The sequence below is a fragment of the Cucurbita moschata genome, unplaced genomic scaffold (assembly GCF_002738365.1).
Source record: "Cucurbita moschata cultivar Rifu unplaced genomic scaffold, Cmos_1.0 Cmo_Scf00011, whole genome shotgun sequence".
Taxonomy (NCBI): domain Eukaryota; kingdom Viridiplantae; phylum Streptophyta; class Magnoliopsida; order Cucurbitales; family Cucurbitaceae; genus Cucurbita; species Cucurbita moschata.
This window is the reverse complement of record NW_019268527.1, coordinates 3970146-3991776: the sequence shown is the minus strand read 5'-3', so window position 1 is coordinate 3991776 and position 21631 is coordinate 3970146. Positions and strand designations below refer to the sequence as shown.

The window sequence follows — 21631 nt, the reverse complement described above, 5'->3', positions numbered from 1 at the left end:
AATTGAAAAGTGACATTGTTGGAATCTAAGTACTAAGATATCATATGCCATAAAAAGTAGGAAAGGATTTGAATCAAGGACAATTGGAAAACAAAGAATTGTTGGAATCAAAAATCAGGGATGGTAAAAGGAGATTTATGAAATTTTAGAGGAAGAAAGTGCCGGAAGAAAAGAGTTTGGTCAATTAGTACTAAAGAAAAGTTAAATTGTATTTGATCTATTATCTTGAACAATTATAGGTACATAATGGACAATCTCCCTTTTCTAAAAAAAAAAGAATTAGCAAAATTACCGTTCCACTTTCATTCCATGTTTAATTAAAAACATGAACTTCAAGGACAATCTCCCTTTTCTTTGGCACAAAGCATCATGAAGATACAGATATACTCGTATAGTGTGCTGCAATCAATCGAAGGCTATAAATGAGTATTCATTAAATACGATAAAGATAGCAACTTTTGGGGAAGCTACACAATTTAATGATCGTTAAAAGAGCATTTTTAGCCACCTGTGTTCGCGTGTGTGCGTCTCTAAAATTGGTCGCACACAGTCAGGTGGAGATGCGGGTCATCAACCACATAATAACCAAACTCAACGCCACGTCGCCGGTGGATAAGACAACGGCGTCGCACAGAATCAAACCCCTCCCACTGCAAAAGTGGACTGTCACAGCCCATTCCAATTCAAACTCTCCCCACTAAACCAAATTTCCTATTCAAATTTCAATTTCTCGAGTGGGAAAAGGGAAAAAGAAATATACCCATTTCATCTTTTTCGTGATAGGACGGGTTGAACAGTAATTGGGCATCGATTTTCGTTTCTTCTATCTCTAACACAGTTTGGGTTTCGAGTATCAAAGTAGATGAAGCAGCGGCGATTTGAGAACTAACAGTTGTGGATCTTCCCATTCGCGGTCTTCCATGGCTGGGTATCCCTTTTGTTTTCATAATTTTCTGATCGTTCTGATGTTCTGTTTAACTTTGCTAATCTTCCAATCCAAACCCCATTATCATTATTCATTTGATTGTCTGATTAGCGTTAGTTTCTAAGTTGGGGTTATCTTGGTTAGTCATCCAGGAGCGTTTTTTAGGAAGCTTTGTTCATGGGGTTGTTCTTCAGAATCATAAACTTTCATGTTTTGTGCTTCTCATTCTCTTCTGGTTAAACGTTTGAGGCCTAGAAGGTAGAGAAGGTGAAGAGATACAAAGATGAAAAGGATTGATTTTCTGTAGCTAGTTTTCCTTGACTCAGCCCTCTTTAAACTCATTTAGTTAAGTGCCGCTTTCTTATCTGATCAGTATGAACAAAGGGTCTATATTGGATCAACGAGGTGCTCAAAATGTGGTTCAATCAAAAGAACAAAGCCTCTAAACTTTAATTGGAAACCAGGTTATAAATGTATTAGTTAGTAGACGGTAGGATGTGTGTTAGATCCCATATTGGTTGGAGAGGGGAATGAAATGTTCCTTAGAAGGGTGTGAAAACCTCTCCCTAGCAGATGCGTTTTAAAATCAATATTTGTTAGTAGTGGGCTTTGGCTGTTACAAATGGTATCATAGCCAGGTTCTGAGTAGTGTGTCGGCGAGGATGCTAGCCCCCAATGGGGGTGGATTGTGAGATCCCACATCAGTTGGAGGGGGGAACAAAACATTCCTTATAAGGGTGTGGAAACCTCTCCCTAACAGATGCGTTTTAAAATCGTGAGACTGACGACGATACGTAACGGGCCAAAGTGGACAATATCTACTGGCAGTGGGCTTAGACTGTTACAAATAGTATCAGAGCTAGGTTTCAGACGGTGTGTCGACGAGGACGCTATAGCCCCCAAGGGGGGTGGATTGTGAGATCACCCATCGATTGAGAGGGGAACGAAACATTCCTTATAAAGGTGTGGAAACCTCTCCTTAACAAACGCGTTTTAAAACCGTGAGACTGACGGTGATACGTAATGGGCTTAGGCTGTTATAATATGGGAATGCAAGATCAGTCCTCCTAATTAAATTGTTTTCGTTGCGTCTAGAAATTGAATGAAATGAACTGTATTGGTTTTATTTTTGAAAAATCCAATAGTTTATAGTAGCTTTTTAAGTACACATGTAAGTAGATGAAATTTGATCAAGATTTCGTAGATATTTCAATGAAGCATAACTTGTTTGCATTATGTATAAAAACTCAACACAGCCCATGGCGATGCCTTCTTGGTGTTGTGTTTGCTTTCTGCAGACCATCATGGCTGGTAGATAGCAATAGAATTGCAACAAAAATTAAGAGTGCATCTGGAACAAGCCATCCTCGAAGTGTCGAATGGAAAAGCAACCCGAGCAGAAGTTGTCCAAAGTGCCAACATACAATTGATAACAGTGATGTATAGCTTCAACTGTTTATTTGATAGAAAGTGTTCAGATCTATCAGTTATTATAATGTTCTGATATAGTTATTATTCTTCATCTGGTTATCTCCCGACCACCCGTCGAATCCTTATTATTACGTGATCCAACAAGCTATTTCCATGATGACAGAGGACCTTGTTAAGTATCATTGTAATCGATGCAACGGCTAACGAATTTAGGCTAGCTGATTGAATGTAAAAGTTTAGAAGATGGTCTATACCTAACCATGTTGTACATTAGCATATAGTTGAGATGGAATGTTCAATAAAAGTTCAACTGCTAAGTGGAAAGGTTGATGGTGGTGCTGACTGCTGATATAGAAAGCTATTTGACTTGTTCTTGATGGAAACCTCTTATGTAAAAGATTGTTGAGTTTAGACATTCATAGTTTTCCTTTTTAGAGCCGATGCTCGATGTTATCCATCATGTATAGAGATATCCTGAAAAGATCAGAACTCACTCTTACTTCTTGTAACAATCCAAGCCCACTGTTAGTAAATATTGTTTGTTTTAGTCCGTCTCGTATCACCGTCAGCCTTACGGTTATAAAACACGTCTATTATGGAGAGGGTTTAACCCTACTCAGATCAGTGTCTCGCACTGTTCGGTGACTGCTCTTATCGGAGTAGGCTAGACCCTCTTCATAGTAGACGCATTTTAAAATCGTGAGGTTGACGGCGATACGTAACAGGCCAAAGCAGACAATATCTGCTAGTGGTGCATTTGGGTTGTTACAAATGGTATTAGAGCCAGACACTGAACCCTCAAAGGGATGGATTGTGAAATCACACATTGGTTGGAGAGCGGAACGAAGCACTTCTCGTAAGGGTGTGGAAACCTCTCTCTAATAGACGCATTTTAAGACCATGAGGCTAATAGCCAAAGCAGACAATAGCCGTCAAAACTGATGTAGCTGTCTCTTCTTTGGGGTGATTGGTTGCATTGATGTCTGATACTTAGAGCAGTTGAAATCTCTTTGTTTCCAGGTTGCTCAAGAGTGGCCTGGATTACCTAGAGGAGTAAAATTTGATCCTTCTGATCAAGAAATTGTATGGCATCTGCAAGCCAAAGTTGGCATTGGTGGTTCAAGGCTGCATCCCTTTATTGATGAGTTCATACCAACTGTTCTTGAGGATGATGGCATCTGTTATACCCATCCTCAAAAATTACCAGGTCGATCACTGGACCAACACTGACCCGGTTTAGTCTATTGTTCGATATAACTACATTTGGTTACAAACGTTTTGTCGTTTAAAACATTGTAGGTGTTAAGCAAGATGGCAGTGTATCTCACTTCTTTCACAGAGCAATCAAGGCATACAATACTGGAACTCGAAAACGTCGGAAGATAACCGGCGATGATTTCGGTGATGTTCGCTGGCACAAGACCGGAAGGACAAAACCAGTGGTTATCGACGGGGTTCAGAAAGGGTGCAAGAAGATTATGGTTCTATACATGAGTTTTGCCAAAGGAGGTAGAGCTGAGAAAACCAATTGGGCTATGCACCAATATCACTTGGGGACTGAGGAAGATGAAAGGGATGGGGAATATGTCATTTCCAAAATATTTTACCAGCAACAAAACGTCAAGCATGGTGAAGTTACTGAACAGGAAATTCCTCAAATCGTCAATGCCGTAAAAGTCGATCCCCGTACTCCAAAGTCCGCAACTCCCGAGCCTCCTCGCGTTGAATGTAGATGCGTGAATGTTGATCAAGAACGGGATTCTGTTGTCATCTCCACAAGTGCCCTCGTTGAGGTATGAAAAACGATGTCTTACTCTACATTTCCGACCTCGAAAATCATGCTTGTGCTATGCACATGAATCGGATCGATTTATTTTCTCATGGCTTCTGCAAGTTTTGAATCTGAAATGCTGATTAAAATTACTTTTCTCCATTCTTTTATATTGTTATGCTTCATTTGTTCTCTAGTGTTCTTAAGAGTCTGCTTATTATTAGGTTCCATCTGAATCTGATAAGTCAGACAAACACGATACGATCAAGCTAGACGGTTGCTCTGTTGAAGTGATCGACGATAACGAAAATAACATCGACGAAGAACCAAAATGGTGGGAAGGAGAGTCACAGAACATATTGGACTCCCAACAACTTGTGGAAGCATTGTCTCTATGTGATGATCTCCTTCAGAGCCAGTCGCCCCCTCGAGACGGGAACACCAACAATGGCGCGTCACGGAGCAAATCTTTATTTTCTGAATATTCAAAATTAGGACCAGAGGATCTAAAGAAGGATTTAGAAGAGTGCCAAAATCTTGTCCTAGATCCAGGAAACATCGAACTCGACACACCTCCCGAGTTCCGACTTAGCCAGCTTGTATGTCTATATTTTAATTCTACAGCTCGTTCATCGATTGATCTATCGAAACATATCGTTTACTCGAACTCAGTTCTCTAAAGTTTGTTTTTTTGTGCTTCCAACAGGATTTTGGATCACAAGAGAGCTTCTCAGCTTGGGGTGGCAAGGCGGAGTAGCAATGGCGCGCCTGCAATATTGTATTTTTTGTTTTCTCGACGACGAGCTTCAACAGGGCAAAAGAGCCCCAGCTTGTAAACAAAACTCTCGTTCTAAACTCGTTTAAATTTCGAAAACTCCTTTAAACGCTTCATGCTGGGACATTGAAAAGGACAAGACATCATTAAAAAAGGGAAACTGTCTCTGATATTGGGATGTCATTTTCAGAGCCAACGATGATGGAGTGTAATCTTATTACCAAGTGTTACAACATGTCATGATAAGATGAAGACATTGAGTGTGTCCAAGTAAAGAAAAACAAAGCGAACGAGGGTCGATCCGAAGTTTAGAGGTTTAAGAGGTCGAGATGTACGTGGAACTTGTCGTGTCGTAGGAGCGGAGATCACATGAGCTGGCTAAGAAAATGGCTTTAGAGAACTGATGTTTTTGTAGCTGTAGAATGAAAGGAATGGCTGTCCCCCAAGTGCGTGTTAGCATGTCGACAGGCGAATAGGATGGGTGCGTTTGTGACCGGCATTTGCATTCAACTCCATGGTCCCTCTCTCCTTTCTCATCCTCTCTTGAGCTTTCCTCTTTTGTTCTATAATGGATCGTTTCCTACGTGATTTGACAATGGTGGTGGGATTGTTTTTTTTAGGTTCAATTACATCTCTATACCTTTAGTCACATGTGTTTCTTTGAATATGATCGAGAGAGGTTATTGTTAACGATTCGTTGATTCTATAGAAAGTTCTTGAAGGAAGAGACCGTTTTAATTACGAGGTTAAGTTTATTGTCGATGCAATCCAAAGTTCTCGTCAATTGTGATAAAGTAAAGGGTTTTTTTTTAGACATGATTTTGGTGATCTATCATACACTTTCATATTGACATGGCGTGAAAGAGTAAAGACCTATCTAAGATGAAAACATATAAAAGGGGTCTGGAACAGGCATGGGACATTCGACATTTGGCTATAGGCAACACATCTTAGACAAGCATGACCGTGATATTGGGTGCACAAGGTCTCTAGCTAACTCTAGTGAGACTGATTGCGTTTTTCATAACATTGGTGTGATTCAGTTTGAAAAACAGATCCTGACGTGAGGCACTTTCTCTACCCTATCGAGACAAGAATAACACTTCTAGCGAGCTTTCTACTGGCCAAACACTACATAATCCGCTATCGTCGAGCTTTCTCTAAGGAAGATTTTGGGCCCCGACGACAAAGGAACGAGCATATCATTAAAAATTGGAAGAGACTTCAAATAAAAAGAATACATACAAAAGGGATAAGTCTCTCTATATAATATTAAAAATAAAAATAAAAATAAAAATAGATTGAATGTGCAAAATAAAAGGAAAAAATTAGGTGTATATGATTGATGAAAAGATGGATGATGTGGAATGGTGGGGCCACCATTTGATGAAGAATCACACGGCTATGGTGGGCCTACAGATTGGGAAGCGCACGTGGACGTGATAAGGCTGCCGTTTTGACCAACTACGTTCTGTCGTTTTCCCTGTCAGAGCTGGCTACTTTCCTCTGTGCCCGACACTACAATAACATTTCCTTTTCACTTTCCTTAAACCTCTTGCTTCCACCCACGTGTCACTTACATTTTTTAAGATTCCACGTATTATTATGCTAATTTTTCCTTACAATATCAATAATATCATGGTTTCTATTTTAGCCTTTAAATTTTTTAAAAAAATAATTATTTTCATCTTTTATCTCTATTTTATAATTTATTTGAAAAAAAATATAATGACTAAGCTAAAATAAACTTGAATGACAAAAATACTGCCACGTGTGCGAGCAAGTAGGTACTTCCAATTATTAGCATGTAATTAAATGAGTTTATTAAGAATATTAAATTCAGCGACAAAAATATTATTTAAAATATTATAAAACATGGTAGCTTTATTAATTAATGGTATAAATACTTTATTATAAAAAAAATAATTATAGAAAGTAATTACATTTTTTTTTTTAAATGTTATTGAATAAAACAAGAAAAGGATAATGTTTGGAACATTGAATTGCATGATTAAAGAGAGATTTGTGGCGGACATGTTCCAAACTTTTTAAGAATAATTTTGTTAGGAATTATATTATGTGATGGGTTGAATGAATATTGGTAGTTGGATATTTTAGCATTATTGTTCTTAAGAGTTATTAATACCTACTTTGACTAAGTTAAGGATGTTTACATGTTGATAAATGAACGCTCAACGACCTCTCGTAATCAAAATGATGCTTTTTTTTTTTGTAGAACTTTGTGTATAAGAGTATACGTTCTTGGATCTACGATCTCAAAATGATCTAATTAATACCAAAATTGAATAGAACTTCGATCGATTGAAAGAAAAAAATTAAAAAGAATTAGAAAAGAAAGAGATCAATGCAAGAATATAGAGTGAGTGATTCGAATCTCTAATCTCTTTGTCAAACTTACATGTTAATAATCATCATCGACAATTATTTCCACCGATAATGTAGCATACTTTCGATCTATTTAATAAGTAAACTTCTATTATTAAAAGAAAATGACGTTGGTATATAATAAAGTCTCTAGTACATACTAAAAAATGCTTAAACAAATGAAACAACTCAAACCTACCGTTAGAAGATATTGTTTGTTTTAACATGTTACGTAAATAATGTGAAATCTCATAATCCACCCCTTTAGGGCCCAGCATCCTCGCTGCACGCCGCTCGATCACAGAGTCTAATATCACTGAAATAATTCAAGCCTACCGCTAACAGATATTGTCCATTTTAGCTCGTTACGTAACAAATGTGAGATCTCACAATTCACCTTCCACTAAGGCCCAACGAGGACTCCCCTTAGTGCCCATCATCCTCGCTGGCACACTGCCCAGTAATAGGCTCTAATATCACTGTAAAACCCAAGCATACCGCTAACAAATATTGTCAGTTTTAGCTCATTACGTAACCGATGTGGGATCTCACAATTCCCTTCCATTAAGGCCTAGCAAGAACTCCCCTTAGGGCTCATCATCCTCGTCGGCACTCTACCCGGTGATAGCCTCTGATATCACTGTAACAACCCAAGTCTACCGCTAACAAATATAATCTGTTGTAGCCCATTACATAACCGACGTGGGATCTCACAATCCACCCCTTTAGAACCCAGTGTCCTCCTCAGCACACCGTCAGGTGACAGGCTCTAATATCACCATAACAACTCAAGCCTACCACTAGCAGATATTGTCCACTTTAGCTTGTCACGTATCGTCGTGAGCCTCATGATTTCTAAAACACGTTTGCTAGGAAAAGATTTCCACACCCTTATAAGATATCCTCCGTTCCTCTCACCAACCTCATAAAATCTCATACAAATGAGTAAACCTAAGTGAGTATAATCTAAAAATGGATAAGAAGAATTTAAGATGCAAACCCCATTATTGTTTACCCCTTAGAACATCAACAAACACATAATTAAGAAACAAAACCTAAATTCTTAATCTTAGATTACACAAACCTTAATGAACAATCCAAATAACCCAAACGAATGATATAAAAATGGAAGCTTTAGAACAATTAATGGTTATTTGAGAGAGTAAAAAACAAATTCCAAAAAGAAACAAAAAGAGTACTGAAAAGAACACAGCACATGGGGGCTTTCTCGATAATCCAAACCCACACTCATTCATTCATTCAATGTTCATACCAAAACCCTTGTGTTCTTCAATCAAAACTCCCCCAGTTGCTCAAATTTCATGCATGAAAAGGAATTAACAAACACAAATTAGTAGAAATAACAATAATTGATGCCAAGATTTACACTTTTTCCCCTCATCTACCCATTACAAAATTTGTTGATCTCCCAGTAAGAAAAAAAATGAAGCTTTGATATGTACAAAACAACGGCAAAACGCCATCGCCATCGTTTAGAGTGTAAGAGTCAGTCGTGCCAACAAAGAAGCATAACAACACAACGCCTTATAATGTAAAGCCGTGCTCTTTGCTGTCTTATGACATCGCCAAGGCCTCTGCTTGAAACCCTCCTTTTGGATCCTCCAATGCTTGCGCTATTCATCTTCATCCTTTGACTCGAGTATCAGTTGTTCTTCGTGTTCTTCGTGTTCTTCGTGTTCTTCGTGTTCTTGAGGATTTGAGAAGGGAAAGAGAAATGGAAGCTTTCTTATATAGACATAAGGATGGGGTGGCTTTTCTTTTTTAATTTTTAATTTTTAATTTTTTGAAAATGATTAATTATTATTATTGAAAGAGGCAAAGCGTGGAGCGTGAAAGAGTCTCATGTGTCCCCCATACCCACGAGACCAAGCCTCTCACTTTGGACCCACATTTACCCATCATATAATATATATATATATATATATATATATATATTAAAATGTTATTTATTATTGTTATTATGTGACAATGGAATCATATTATATATTTTCAATTTATTGCATGTATGAATGTGGTCCAAACTTATATGATCTGATCCCAATAGTTTTTTTTTTTTTTTTTTTTTTTAATTCTAGTGAAAAGACCATTTTACCCTCGTGAAAAGATTACTTTTTTTTAAATTATAAAATATGAGGTAATTTTTTAATAATAAAATATTTTTATACGAGAATTAAAACGTGATTGGTGAAAATTCAAACGAGGGTTTTTGACTACTAAGCAGCACTTTTGCTATTCAATCATAGAATCGATTCTAGTCAAGTTGAAAAAGTTTGTTCCTTTGTCATCAGGGTAGTTGAATTTGGTGCAGATAAGTTTAATGGGACGGACGCTTCTAGACTAGGAGATCTTCACTTTATATCGTCAGCAACTTAGAATGGACGAAGTCATTTCTTTGATATGGATACAGTAACGATCATAGGGGAGTTTCTGATATGTTTGAAGAAGATTTGACTTAGTGGGACAACCACTGTGTAAGCATTTGTTCTAACCCAACGAACGAGTCACCCGTTTGAAATTTGGAGTTCATGGACAATATCGTCGTATGCTCGAACCTTGAGTCACGTTTGAGAGAAATGTTTGAAAAAACCATAAGTAAATATGTTGAAAACAATGAAACAACAACAATGACTTTGATAACATATACCTCGGGTAACAATAATTGACAACTAGTCACATCTCCTATAGTACATTTTAGGACAATTTAGTCTATTACATCTAAATTATGAAGCAGACCAACGAGAGAATAAACATAGAATCGTTATTTTTCAAAAGGGAAACATAAAAGACAATGAACAACTCACGAGAAACAAATCCAATACACAATGATGAAAAAGAAAAAGTACATAACAAAATATATTAATGGAGCATATAATATAATTGGATATAAATTATAAGAAAAAGCTATTTATATATATATATATATATATATATATATATATATATATATATATATATATATATATATATATATATATATATATATATTATGTATATAATATACGTTGTATCTAAATGAGAAATATAAAAAAGGGGAGATTTTTATGGCAGGAAATTAGAGGACAAAGAATATTTAAGGGAATGAGGGAGGTCGGCCCCCCAAGTGTAGGGCGTATGTGCCCTTACAGGAATGAAAGGTTGGTGTGTCTGTAGGACTCGACCACCCACCACCACACTGGGTCGCCCATTGAGCCAACAAGGGCGCCAAGTTTGCCTTCTTTACGTAGGGCACCTACCCCTTTCTACCTTATTTCATTTTGTCGGACCCGTAATCTCGACTCCGACTACTCGCTCTCGTCCAATCGTAACATTGTATTATACTGTCGCCACGATATGTAGATATTTGTTCCATGGTTTGTACGTTGTTTGATGTTCGTATGAGATCGTGGGTTTAGTTTTTTTTTTTTTTTTATAGTGTCGTATTCCGGTAAATAAAACAACCACTATAATTGAATTGTATGTTAAAATAAATAATTAAAACTCGAGTTATTTTCATCGATTTTCAAATAAAAAACACAGGTGTTCATATGACCTTAAGAACTTGACCAACTCGAATTACCCAAACCCAAGTTGGGTTGGGTCAGAATTGTTTTTTCCGATTTGAGTTGGGTTGAATTTATACAAAACCGAAAATTCGACCACGTTGACATTTTTTTGGTCGGGTAATTCAAAAACATGGTTACAACCAACCTAACTCTGTCCTACACTACTTTTAAGTGAAAATTAAGAATATTTAACATTTGTAACTAATGTTAGTAATGCGTTGTGACTCGTGAATATAGATAATTAGAATTTTTTTTAAAATAATTAAAAAAAAAACACGAAACTCAATTCAACCGAACTCAAAAATAAAAGAGTGTTGTGTTGGGTTGAATTGTGAACTCTATTTAAGTTGCTCGGGTCACCAATGGTCCAACAAAATTTCGAGTTCATTTAAAAAAAATTCTCCTACCCAATCGAAACCAACTCCTGCACATCACTAATAAAAAAATGTATGAAGAACGTTTGAAGCGACACCATCCAAAACTCCTTCACCGTTATCTTTTTGTTTATCGTGAAGCTCAAGAGAAGGCTTTTTGTGTTCATAGGTTTCGTAAAATTTTAAAAAGATAAAAATCCCGTAATTCGAGAAAAACCTAACAAATAATAATTATCATCATCATCTATGTATCTATGATCATTACTATAAGATTCTTCGAGAGACACGAGCGCTTCACTGTCCAAAATAGGTCGAATTAAATAAACAAAACATTAGGTTAAATTTTTTATTAATTAAAGTAATTAGGGCAGTAGGTAGTTAGGTTTTTTCTTTTTAATTTTAAAAAATAATTTATTCCGGAAATTATTGCAGGTATTAGGGGCATAATACGATGAAGAATTGAGACGTAAAGCAACCGGCCTTCCCCGTCTCCTGTTCCTCCAAATTGGGATCATATCCCTCGTTAATGCTAGTTTTTTAATTAAAAATAAATAAATAGTAAATTAAATAATATAAAATTATAATTACAAGTTTCCTATACCTTAATAACTCCAACAATTTGGGAGTGAGTCCCACATTAGCTAATTTACGGAATGATAATGGGTTTATAAGTAAAGGAATACATCTTCATTCGTACGAGACCTTTTGGGGAAGCTCAAAGCAAAGTCACGAGAACTTATGTTCAAAGTAGACAATATCATATCATTGTGGAGATCCGTGATTCGTAACATGGTATTAGAGTCATGCCCTAAACTTAGCCATGACGATAGAATACTCAAATATCGAACAAATAATGATTTCTAAAATCATGACAATAGAATTTTCAAATATCGAACAAAGAATTGTGAGCCTGGAATTTTTTTTTTATCGGGTTAACTCAACCAATAAAAAAATAGGATTCACGATCCAAACTAACCTAATTTTATTCTACTTTTAAAATTACTATGAAAATTAAAAATATTCGACAATGGTAGTGAGACTCGTAAATTTTTTATATTAAAGTTTTAAGAAATTTTTTTTTTTAATAATTAAAATAATAAAAATTAAATGCAATTGTATTAAAATATTTGAGCGTCACTATCGAACTTTTTTTTTTTTTTTTTTTTTTTTTCTTTTTTTACTGTGGTCCCAATAAATTTGACAGTGGTAGGTATATGTCCAAGTCAAAAATACCCAAACAATTCTCGATATTCAAACTACCCCCAAGGTAAAAAAAATAAAAAAACACTGACAAACAGAGATAAAATTGAAGAGATGAAATAGTAAAAATACACAAAACAGACAAACTTCAGTGAGTAAAAGTTTTACGAGAAAGATCACACGAATCAAAAAGGAATTTTTTAAAAAAAAATTTAAAAATAAAAGAAATAAATAAATAAAAGAACAGTGGCAGAGTGTGTCTTTTACTGGGATTCTTCTATTTTTATTTCTTTTTTTATTTTTCATAATTCTAAATAACAAGGAATGCTCAGAAATTGCGTCAGACTTACACGTGCACGTCTTTTTTTTTCCTTTTTTATTTTTAATTATGATTTTGTAATCTCAATAAAAAACAAAACTCCCCCACGTGGACGCTCCTTAACTTTATATAATAATAATAATAATAATTATTATTATTATTATTATTATTATTATTATTATTATTATAAATAATAATAAAAAAAAGAATCTGGTTTCCCATCAAAAGGGGTTGGAGAAGCAGGGGCCTTTTTGCAAATTTGCATTCAATCCCCACATTAAGTGTATTTAAGAATATGGGCACATTTCTTTTGGATTTTGCTCTTTATTTCTTGTAATTAATTAAAAATAAATAAAAAATACACTTTTTCTTTTTTTTATAAAAATTCAAACACAAAGACAGTTCAAACCCACGACTAGCACATATTGTTCGCTTTGTTCATTGTCTATTCATAAATTAAATTTTTTTAAAATGAAAAAAAAAAATCAATAATTTTAACCACAATCTTTTTTTTTTTTTTTCTTATTCTATATTTACATTTATGATGTGACATTAAATATATATAATCAAATTAAATCCCTTTTTTAAATTTTTGAATCTTTCTTGGGCCTGAGCTGCTTTACTTTTGTGGGCCAACCCGCATCTGTCTTGTTGATTCTGGACCAAGCCCATGGGCTCCGACATTAAACAAGGCCCATGTACGAGAATTCGGTTGTTCGTTAGAAATCTCGTACCCCAACATAATAGAAACTATGTTATGTATTTCCATCGTCTATCCTTCAATTTTTCGTCATCATCATATCATCGTTATCGTGCAGTTACAACTATCGTTGTTGTTTCCATCGTGTCCCTCGACACTTTATCTCGTTGTCTTGCGTGTTTCATTACTATCGTCGCTCCTACTGTTGGTATATACATTTCTCTTTCTCTTAATTTTGTACTACTTGTTTCAACATATGTTCGGGAAAATTTTATCGAACAGATTATAGGTATTGTTCCAATATTTTATTTTAGCGTTCAATAAATATACTAAGTATATATCAAAATCTGTAATATGTGAATTATATAGGCCAATAAAGATGGAAGGTCAGTATATATGATGGATAGACCGTGTTCATTTAATGATACCAGCTAGGTCATTTAATGTGCCAATGAATATATATAAACATGATATAAAACTATATTAAATTCTAGAATTTATAATATATATATATAAAGTATGTATTTATAAAATACTAAATAAATGATTTAAAAATATAAGGGATAGTTTTATTTTGTTTTTTAATTAATTATAAAAATGAAAATTATGCAACCATTACGAAATAATTGTAAATTTTATATGAAAAAGAAAAGCTAAATTAAAAAAAATCGTTGTTTTATCACAAAAATATTCTTAAACTTTCATAAGTTTCAATAATATCCTTGAACTTTATAAATAAATACTTATTTTTGAGAGACGATCAATTTTAGATGAAAATTACCAATATTTTTTTAAAAAAATACACTTTCAGAAGTATTTTAAAAATGGTATTTTTAGACATTATTTAAGTGTAAGGATATTATTTAATGTTTATAAAAATGAGGTATTTTTATTAATTAAAATTAAATATAGATATAATATTAAATGCGTTTTATTAAAGAATTTATTCCGGCCTAATGAGATGAGCCCAACCGGTTTAAAATGACGCGTTACCCGGTAGGCCCATCCCACTTGCCAACTCTTTACCAGTGCATGACTTTCTCAACCGTCGACGAGGACTAATTAGTAATTACTCTGCCAACGTTACTTTGACTTTGACTTTGACTTTTCCAAGTTCTTCATTATTCCCTTTATTCAATCCCATCTGCTTGACATCCCTAGACGTTAACGAACGGTCGATCACCTTTTACGTTAGAAACCCTAATAGCTTCGGATTCGAGATTCACGTATTCGAGAATCCAATCCCACAATTGAGATATCTAATAGGTTCCTGCACGTTAACAAACGGTCAATCACCTTTTACGTTAAAAACCCTGATAGCACTGGAGTCGAGCTAGTCCAAATACAGTATTACATACAAACAGACAGCGTATACACTCATCGACCAGAAGTAACGGCACTACCAATAAATAATATTTAATGAATTAGATTTGATAAGAGTGATTAAGCAATGAAAGTGGGTAATTAGATAATGCGTAGTTTAGTATTATAGTAAGCGTTGGAGGAAAGGCCACGTCGCAGTTTACAACACCACAAGGGTGAAGTGGAAAATGTCGATATTTTTTATTTATTAAATCCCAGAAAGAAGAATCCAATATAAAAATTATTTAATTAAGACAAATTGAATAAAATAATACAATAATTATATATTTTTAAAAATTATAATTTTGGCCACTAGCTTTTGATATTAGACTTTTTTGCCATTGTTGGGTAATACGTCAAGTTGATATTAATAGTATGATTCCCAGCTGAAGTCTACTGCAAAAGCAAGTAAACTATTTGACCAATCAGATTTCAAATATTTTTATTTTTATTTTTTTTATTAATTTTTGCATTAATTTATGTTGACTGTTTTAATAATTATGGAAATTGTTGTGTTCAAATACTGTGAAATATTTTAAATTCTCAACTAATTAAAGGAAAATAATATTGCAATTATATAAAATATTAAAAATATATATATATATTTATCAAATGGGTATGTTTATAATATTTTAGTGAATAATTAAAATATTTTAGAGAAATAAAACTATAATATATGAGATGCAATGCATTTAGATATACGCAAGTTCCCATATCTTTGGATTCCAAGGACTGATTTTTATTTATTTATTTATTTATTTATTATTATTATTTTGTCTGCATGACTTGTCTTAAGGCGTTTTGTAATGTCAAATTTGAATTCATAGCTAATTTCATCCTTCAAACTACGATTCAACGAGGACGAGTCTCTCCGGATGGTGAAGTTTCGTGTTGGATGAAGAATGAAACGAAAGATTATTTATAAGAGCGTGGAAACCTCTCTCTAACATACGCGTTTTAAAATAGTGAGGCTGACGGGGATATGTAATGGGTTGGACTTAGGTTGTTACAAATGGTATTAGAGTCAAACGTTTGACGGTGTGCTAGCAATGATGCTGAACCTTTAAAGGGTGTGGATTGTGAGATCTCACGTCGATTTGTTACAAAATGGTATTAGAGTCAGACAATGGGCAGTGTATCAACGAGGACGTTGGGCCTCCAAAGAGTGTAGATTATGAGATCTCAGATCGTGAAAACTTCTCTCTAGTAGATGCATTTTAAAACTTTGATGAATCCAAACCCGACATTTCTTATAAAGATGTGGAATCTTCTACGTAAGCCCGGAGTATAAATGCACGTGAAGGTGGAAAGTGAGAAATGAATAATAAGGAAGCCCACAGAATAAGAAAACAAGTAAAAATTAAAGCTTATCCAAACCCCCACACCCAAGCTGCTTCCCTTCCAAGTGGCCAATTTTTCATTTGACCATTTTACCCCTAAAAAATACTATAAAATAAATCAAATTTCTGAGTTCCCCATGTCGGCAAACATGACGTATTCGTCTTTTTATAGCCCCCACTTGCATTCTTTATTCATATTTAAATAAAGACCCCAAAATGAGGGGTCCATATAATTTTTTTTTCCTTTTTTTTTTTTGCATGTGATTTAACGTGCGTTCACATTTCTTTTTCTTTTTTCTTTTTTTTTTAAAAGAAATTAATAATAACCGTTGATTATGCATGGGCTAATCTAATCTCGTCAATAATCTACCCAATTAATTTTCTTTTTAATGATAATTAGGAGAAAGAATAATAATTAGTGGATATTAATTATTCAACATAACACTGGAATAATATCATTAATAATATGCTTTATTTTATAACAATAAAATATTCCCAAGGACTATACCTATCTGCATTCAATCTCGGTCCGACCCATTCTTTGACCTGATAAATTACGAACATAGATAAATTCAATAAATTATTGGATTAAGAAAAAACTATATTCCAAGGACGAATAAGTAATTTTTCATATAAATCAGTCATAATCAGTAAAAAGTCTCTCATTAATGTATAAAATTAACGATCGATTAAAATAAACCCTTGATGAGTTACGTGCATAGTGACACGATTTACTTTAAATCACAATCACGTGCCTTAATTTTGTTAATATTTTCACATTTACCCTATATTTATTTTTATTAATAATAATAATAATAAAACCAAATCTCCACCAATGGGAGAGAAGAGAAGAGGGATGGTCTATGTGGCACACAGGGTCATTGAGTGGGTCCCACATTATAGCCAATCATAATTAAGGTTTGTTGTAGTCAACAAAAGCAGCTACACACAGCCTCATCTCTTTGAATGACACCTCATCATTACAAAAAAAATAATAATAATTAATTAATAACTTATATTTTGCCAAATTGGTGCAGCATTAATTAAAAATTTACCCTTATTTTATTCCAAAGTTTTAAATATTTGATATTATTAATAGATTTATTTAATTATTTATAAATTATTGTTATTTAAGTTAAGATGGATGACGTGGATATTTATGAAAGTGACTGGGCGATTTAATATGGCCACTCACCTAGTACTTCAACAATTTCTATCTTTATTATAATCTTTAGTAATAGGAAAGGATGTTAAATTAAATTAATTAAAAAAGAAAAAAAAAAGGTGGGGTCCACAGAAAAGCCCAGGACAATTCCGTACAGGCATAGCCAAATGTACAAATAAAAAATAATATAAATAAAGGAGGCGCGTGGGAGTGGGGCCGGGGAGGGTTATTGGAGAGCCGTTGATTGAGATGGAGAAGGGACGGTGCAGATTAATGGAGAGGTGGAATTATTGGACGCGATGTGAAGAATGGGAGGGAATAAGAAAACAAGATAATTATAGTACTTTTATTAAGAGGAGGAGGAGGAATCTGGTGGGTGTGGGGTGGAATTAGGGTTTGGTTTGGAGTATAGTTCCCATCCTACTGGAACTCCCAACCATGTAACATAACCCATGCGACACTCGAGTAATTTAAAATTAAATAAATAAATTGAAAATTGTATTTGAATGTGAGTCGTTTTGGAGGTACAACGGTTACGTGGTATACGAGTTGGGCTCTATTCGGTTGGGTTGGGTTGGGTTGGGTTGGAATTTCTTTTTACGACTCAAAATTTTTAGAGTTGGTTAGATAGGTGATTTGTGTAGTCTCACTAAAGTTTACTGTCCCAACTTAACCCAATTGAGTTATTTAAGTTTTTTTTAATTATTATTTAAAAAATTATACTCTTCTACCATGTTTTAACTCAAATCTAATAAAATTTAAATATCAAACATTTACTATATATAATTGATTCCAGTTACAAATATTAAATATTTTTAAACAAGAGGAAAGGATTGTAACTCTGTTTATGTTTGGATTAGAGACACTCTTGAGTTTGTTAGGAATCACGATTCTCCATATGATATTATCCACTTTGAGCATAAGCTTTCATGGTTTTGCTTTGGGCTTCCCCAAAAGCTCATACCAATAGAGATAGTATTCCCGACTTATAAATCCATGATCAAGGCTTTAAAACGCATATGTTATGAAGAGGGTCTAGTCCTACTCCAATAAGTGACTCTTGCACCATCTAGTAACTAACTCTAATATCATTTGTAACAATCAAAACCCACCCTTAACAAATATTGACTCGTACTATCTAGTAACCGACTCTAATAACATTTGTAACAACCCAAATCCACGACTAACAAATATTATCCTCTTCCGACATTCGCATCTGGGCTTTCCATAAAAATTTTAAAATAGGAGAAATTTCCCGAACACCTTACAATAAATCATTCGTACCCCTCTCTACAGACACCAATGTTGGAGCCATCGAGAACCAAATTTAAATTTACTGTAATAAATTGGTAAAAAAAAAAAGGTAAGGTAAAAAAAAAAAAAGAAAGAAGGAGGTAAGATTCGGATTGGTACCAACAAAGCAAACCAAATAATAGAGGAAGCAGGCGGCAGCAGGAGCAGTATCATCAGATAAGATACATTCCACATGGAGAATTTTCCTTCTTTTATTTATTTATTTATTTATTTTCCTTTATTATAAAAATAAATAATAATAATAATAAAAAAAAAAAGAATCCGCAGCAAAATTCAGGGGGGATGAACTTAAATAAAACACGGTCCAGGGTCATGTGAACCCCATCAACTTGCCTCCCCCGGGCCCCACTCCTCCATACCCTTACCTTCCTTTTCTCTCTCTAAATTAATCACCCTCTCTCACAGTTGACCCATATTTTCCATATTTATGGACTTTCTTTTTTATTTATTTTATTTATTTAAAAAAAGAAAAAAGAAAAAAGAAAAAACATTAATTAAAAGTCCACCGGCTGTTATATAAATCCACCCACCCCCAACACGCCTTTCCAGTTCATTCCCCCAAATACCCTTCTTTCACAAATGGACCAACCCACCACTTCCATTAAATCTCCGCCGCCCGACACCAGTCTCGTTTTGGACTCTGCTGACTCCAGCTCCGCCGTCGGTGGCGGCGTCGAGGCTGAATCCCGGAAGCTACCCTCCTCCCGTTTCAAAGGAGTGGTCCCACAGCCCAATGGCCGATGGGGCGCGCAGATTTACGAGAAGCACCAAAGGGTATGGCTGGGAACATTCAATGAAGAAGATGAAGCCGCACGTGCCTACGACGTGGCTGCTCAACGCTTCCGTGGTCGTGACGCCGTTACCAATTTCAAAACGTTATCTCACGGCCAAGTAGACGACGTCGTATCCGCCTTTCTTAACTCTCATTCCAAAGCTGAAATCGTTGACATGCTACGTAAACATACCTACCTAGACGAACTACACCAAAGCAAACGAAACGCCGATTTGTTATCTTCGGATCGTAAAAGAAACGGTTCGTTATTACCCGGTTCGGATAATGAACCGGATTCCGCTCGGGAACTTTTATTTGAAAAAGCCGTTACGCCTAGCGATGTTGGGAAATTGAACCGTTTAGTTATCCCTAAACAACACGCCGAGAAAAACTTCCCTCTCCAAACCGGTTCCGCCGGTTCAGCCGCTTCGTCCAAAGGACTTCTCTTAAACTTCGAAGACGGCGTCGGGAAAGTGTGGCGGTTCAGGTACTCGTATTGGAATAGTAGTCAAAGCTACGTGTTGACCAAAGGGTGGAGCCGGTTCGTTAAGGAGAAGAACCTAACCGCCGGTGACGTCGTGAGCTTCTTGAAATCGACCGGTGAAGATAAGCAGCTATACATTGAATGGAAGGCGAGTAAGAGTGCAGCCTCGACCGGGTCCAACACGAACCCGGTTCAGACGGTGAGATTATTTGGAGTGGACATTATGAAAGTAACGCCGAGTAGTGGGTGCGGTGAGAAGAGGAGAAGAGAAATGGAGTTTTTGAGTTCAGAATGTAACAAAAAACAAAGGATCGTCGGAGCATTGTAACGTACAATTTCCTTTTTTTTTTTCTTTTTTTTTTTTTGTTAATTTATTGCACGTGTTTTGAGGGACTTGATAGAAAATATTTATGTTTGCAAAAATGCCCCTCTCTCACAAGCAAAAACAATTGTATAAATGAGAGTAATTTCTAAAACGGAAATCAGAATAGTACGATATTGTCCACTTTGAGCATAAGCTGTCATGGTTTTGCTTCTACTCCCAAAAAGACCTCTCATACCAATTGAGAGAGTATTCTTTGTTTATAAATCCATGATCATTCCATAAATAAGTAGACGTGAGACTTTCATCATCCAACCGTTACAATTGAACCTAATCATGGTCAAATCTGACAAATTTGTTGGTGGGCTTAGTTTTTTTAATGGTATCAGACCCGGTGGATGTGTGTGAGCGAGGACGTTGGACCACAGAGGGAGGTGGATTGTGAGATTCCACCTTAGTTGGAGAGGGGAATGAAATATTTGAAGGGCGTAGAAACTTCTCCTCAAACGAGTTTTAAAACTGTAAGGTGGACAGCGATACTTAACAGCATCAAGAGAAAAATATACGCTAGATTTGAAATATTATATTTATTCTTGATATTATTATGAAAATTATAGTTGTGTAGGAGGTTTTTGAGATTTTAGTATTAATAAATAGATTTTTTTTTTAATTATTTTAATAAAAATATTATCATATCTTACATATACTTTTAATCTTTTGAAGCACATTTTATTCATTAATATTGAAAAAACTAATTTTGATAATTTCAAATAGCTACTTAAAAACAAAATTTAAATTATTAAATTTTAAAAGAGTATTTACACAAATATGATTAAAAAGAAATCAAAATTATTATTTAACCTAATAATATAAAACTGTTATGAATATAATTAAAATAAATAAAAATAAAATTACTCTTTTTCAATAATTATAGTCTCCAAATTTCTACATAAAATGGGCTTAATTCAAACCCAATTATTGGGCCCAAGCCCATCAGAATATTGACGGGTAAATAAACATCAGGCCAGCCCAAAATTAATATGCACATTTACTGTCACTATATACACATTTATATTTATATTTTGTAACCATATACATTGTAACATTTTTTTAAAAGAAAACTATATTAGAAACGAATTTATATTTTAATTTAAGATTTTTTAAATATTATTTAATTTAAAAATAAACACAAATTCTTAAATGATAATTTTATTTTAAATTTTAAATAAATACATAACTAAAATCCTAACAAAAAACATAATTATTTAAATTAATTTGTATTTAAACTTATTAAAAAAACAATTATTTAGTAAATTTTTATATTATTTTTACACAAATATTTGCCTATCTAATTTATAAACAAAAAGCGTTTTTAATTGGTGTAATCGTTTCTATAAACAAAAATAATATCAATTTATTTTTGTATCGT

The 21631-nt window shown here is 34.4% G+C and overlaps 3 protein-coding genes and 1 long non-coding RNA gene across 5 annotated transcripts; 2 read left to right on the top strand and 2 right to left on the bottom strand.

Moving 5' to 3' along the window:
• Positions 1-242: 242 nt before the first annotated feature.
• LOC111449996 (SUPPRESSOR OF GAMMA RESPONSE 1) lies at positions 243-5551 on the top strand. 2 transcript variants are annotated; one of them, XM_023090121.1, is made up of 6 exons: positions 243-928; positions 2224-2365; positions 3377-3563; positions 3656-4149; positions 4352-4726; positions 4834-5551. In XM_023090121.1, the coding sequence occupies exons 1-6, from the start codon at positions 921-923 to the stop codon at positions 4882-4884; spliced, it is 1257 nt and encodes a 418-aa protein (XP_022945889.1). In that variant the 5' UTR covers positions 243-920; the 3' UTR covers positions 4885-5551. The 2 variants fall into 2 exon arrangements, with proteins under 2 accessions (XP_022945889.1, XP_022945888.1); XM_023090120.1 differs by lacking the exon at positions 243-928 and having other exon boundaries at positions 1931-2365.
• On the bottom strand, positions 2814-20446 carry LOC111450004. Its single transcript, XR_002711749.1, has 3 exons — positions 20432-20446; positions 16654-16657; positions 2814-3001 (listed from the first exon to the last, which is right to left on the bottom strand). It is a non-coding gene; the product is annotated as an uncharacterized LOC111450004 (long non-coding RNA).
• LOC111450000 lies at positions 8577-9017 on the bottom strand. The gene has a single exon (XM_023090129.1). The coding sequence runs from the start codon at positions 8933-8935 to the stop codon at positions 8795-8797; it is 141 nt and encodes a 46-aa protein (XP_022945897.1). The 5' UTR covers positions 8936-9017; the 3' UTR covers positions 8577-8794.
• Positions 19160-20344, top strand: LOC111449999 (AP2/ERF and B3 domain-containing transcription repressor RAV2-like). The gene has a single exon (XM_023090128.1). It carries the CDS (start codon positions 19204-19206, stop codon positions 20206-20208), a length of 1005 nt encoding a protein of 334 aa, XP_022945896.1. The 5' UTR covers positions 19160-19203; the 3' UTR covers positions 20209-20344.
• Positions 20447-21631: the final 1185 nt, after the last annotated feature.